The sequence below is a fragment of the Carya illinoinensis genome, chromosome 14 (genome assembly GCF_018687715.1).
Source record: "Carya illinoinensis cultivar Pawnee chromosome 14, C.illinoinensisPawnee_v1, whole genome shotgun sequence".
Taxonomy (NCBI): domain Eukaryota; kingdom Viridiplantae; phylum Streptophyta; class Magnoliopsida; order Fagales; family Juglandaceae; genus Carya; species Carya illinoinensis.
In genome coordinates, this window is record NC_056765.1 from 10,974,885 (window position 1) to 10,977,262 (window position 2,378).

The 2,378-nt window shown below is 36.6% G+C and overlaps 1 protein-coding gene across 1 annotated transcript; it reads left to right on the forward strand.

Annotated features, from left to right (window-relative positions):
• The first annotated feature begins 351 nt into the window (after positions 1-351).
• LOC122293434 (transcription factor MYB59-like) lies at positions 352-1,967 on the forward strand. Its single transcript, XM_043102009.1, has 3 exons — positions 352-549; positions 651-780; positions 894-1,967. The coding sequence occupies exons 1-3, from the start codon at positions 429-431 to the stop codon at positions 1,483-1,485; spliced, it is 843 nt and encodes a 280-aa protein (XP_042957943.1). The 5' UTR covers positions 352-428; the 3' UTR covers positions 1,486-1,967.
• The last annotated feature ends 411 nt before the right edge of the window (positions 1,968-2,378 follow it).

Sequence of the window (2,378 nt, forward strand, 5' to 3'; positions counted from 1 at the left end):
AATGTTAAAATGGCTGACATCAAATGCATAAGGGGGCTATTACCAAATAGGTAATACTACATATAGTTGTTAAGTGCGTAAGCGCAATGTAGTCGCTTTAAAAATTAGTAGAATTTACTATTAAAAATTTAATTTCTTTTCATATAGATTTCATATTTATTTATTTATTCAAAGTGATTGCATGCCGTTTGGACACCCAAGACTGTAATTATTATTTCTCTTATAGGAAATAAGCATGCATATACCACATGTATGGTGAAGATGCACAATATTTAATTATATTATATTAAAGAAAACTTTCAGGTACAGTTTCTCAACAATGGAGACTGCCTTATATAAATGGCAGGAGTGTACACCTAGGTCGCCAGAGGATATTGAAGAGTTGGTTTACAGAAAGAGTTAAAGAGAGAGAGAGAGAGAGGAAAAAAATGAAAATGGTTCAAGAGGAAATCCGAAAGGGTCCATGGACAGAACGGGAGGACTTCAAATTGAACTGTTTTGTGGGTTTGTTTGGGGATCGCCGATGGGATAATATAGCAAAAGTTTCAGGTTTGAAGGTGGCGGGAGACAAATAAATGAATAATAGGTATGGTTATTTGAAGATGGGGGATTTTGGAAGGAGCTGCCATTAACCACCTGATTTGTTGTAGGTTTGAACAGAACAGGAAAGAGTTGCAGGTTGCGATGGGTTAATTACCTGCACCCTGGCCTCAAACGAGGTAAGCTGACTCCTCAAGAAGAGCGCCTTGTGCTGGAACTTCAATCCAAATGGGGAAACAGGTTTGAGACATCCTAAATATAGAAAGTTGGCTAGTTTTTACCTATGTATATCATCAGTAGTGTCGGACAATGAAACTATGATTTAACTAGTTTATAATTATGATCCATTGCAGATGGTCAAGAATTGCCCACAGATTACCAGGGCGTACAGATAATGAGATTAAGAATTATTGGAGAACTCATATGAGGAAGCAAGCTCAAGAGAAGAAACGGGGTTTGTCTCCATCTTCATCATCTTCAAATTCTTGCTTAACATCAGCTAGCAATCCTACTGTGGATTCATTGCCCTTCCCCAAGACTGGAGAAGAGAGCTTTTATGACACAGGAGGTCATGATACTATAGCTGCGGATTCATTGTCCTTCCCAAAGACAGGAGAAGAGAGCTTTTATGACACTGGAGGTCCTGAAATCATCGTTTCAGCAGAAAAGCAGATTGAAGAAGAGAAAGCAGGTGAAAACGTATACTCAATGGATGACATATGGAAAGATATTGCCCTGTCAGAAGAAAAAACTATAAAACCAGCCTATTGTAGCTTTAGTGAAGGAGGTAGCACTTTCTCTCATCATGCTTTGACTTCTTCGTCATGGGAGTATTTTCTGGACTCACTGTGGAGGATGGATGAAGAAGTGAGTAAGATGTTTCTCCCCACGAGTGATCAGTTTTTCCCCTGTTACGAATATGGGAGAGCATCTCTAACTGGCTAATCATAATTTTATTTATTAAAATTTGTTCATCTGTGTAATATTGTCCTAAGGAAGCTCTAAACTGAATAGCATGGTCTTTCTCTAAGCTTTCTGATTCAGCTCTGAATCATTTCAAAATCACTGTAATAATCTCATGTATAATTCTAATCCATCCCTGTATTTTGTGTGCTTTCACTTGTCAGATAGGAAGAAGGAACCTCATCAAATCTCCCACAGGAGGTCAGTAATTTCATCTATATAATGTATAATACGTCTTGGTACTTCTCAATAAAGCTTGTACAGTCTGATGTTGAGGTTAGTTGTGTGTGTGAGAGAGAGAGAAAGAGAGTACATGGGTTGTTTAACTAGTCCTGATAGCAGCTTGAAGAAGACATTGAGCAATAAACTCTTGTAGCTTCATCAAGAGTAACGTTAGATACAATCATAAGTTGTATAAGTGCGCGCTTTATAACTATAAATATCATTTCTCTTTTTTTAGTGAATTCGATGTTCAATAGTTGATAATCTACCGAGAAGCTAAAAAGATGGCACATTGGCCAAAAAAGAAGAAGATATTGATATAAAAATATATAGAGGAATGGAATAATCTTCCTTCTTTAATCTTATCTTTAGTTGGTAAATAAATAAAGAAATCTCCCCTAAATGGTAAACTGCTTCTACTCTTGTTGCATAGAGATTTCAAATAATCCCAACAGTCCAAGTAAGCTTGTTTCTTCTGGAATTTGGCCATAGGTAGGTAATGATGCAAATTTAAGTAAGATTTCATTGTTAACAATTATGTCAAAGATGACAGAAAAAGGTCGATGGATCGATAGTGAACTTAAATGGGATACAGACATCTATTAAGAAGAAAAAAAAAAAGGACACGTGAAGCAAGAAGAGTCTCTGCTTTT

Coding starts and splice junctions, on each gene's coding strand:
- LOC122293434 (XM_043102009.1), top strand. CDS start 429: ATGAAAATGGTTCAAGAGGAAATCCGAAAGGGTCCATGGACAGAACGG. Junction 550..650: donor TAATATAGCAAAAGTTTCAG/GTTTGAAGGTGG, acceptor GATTTGTTGTAG/GTTTGAACAGAACAGGAAAG. Junction 781..893: donor CAATCCAAATGGGGAAACAG/GTTTGAGACATC, acceptor GATCCATTGCAG/ATGGTCAAGAATTGCCCACA.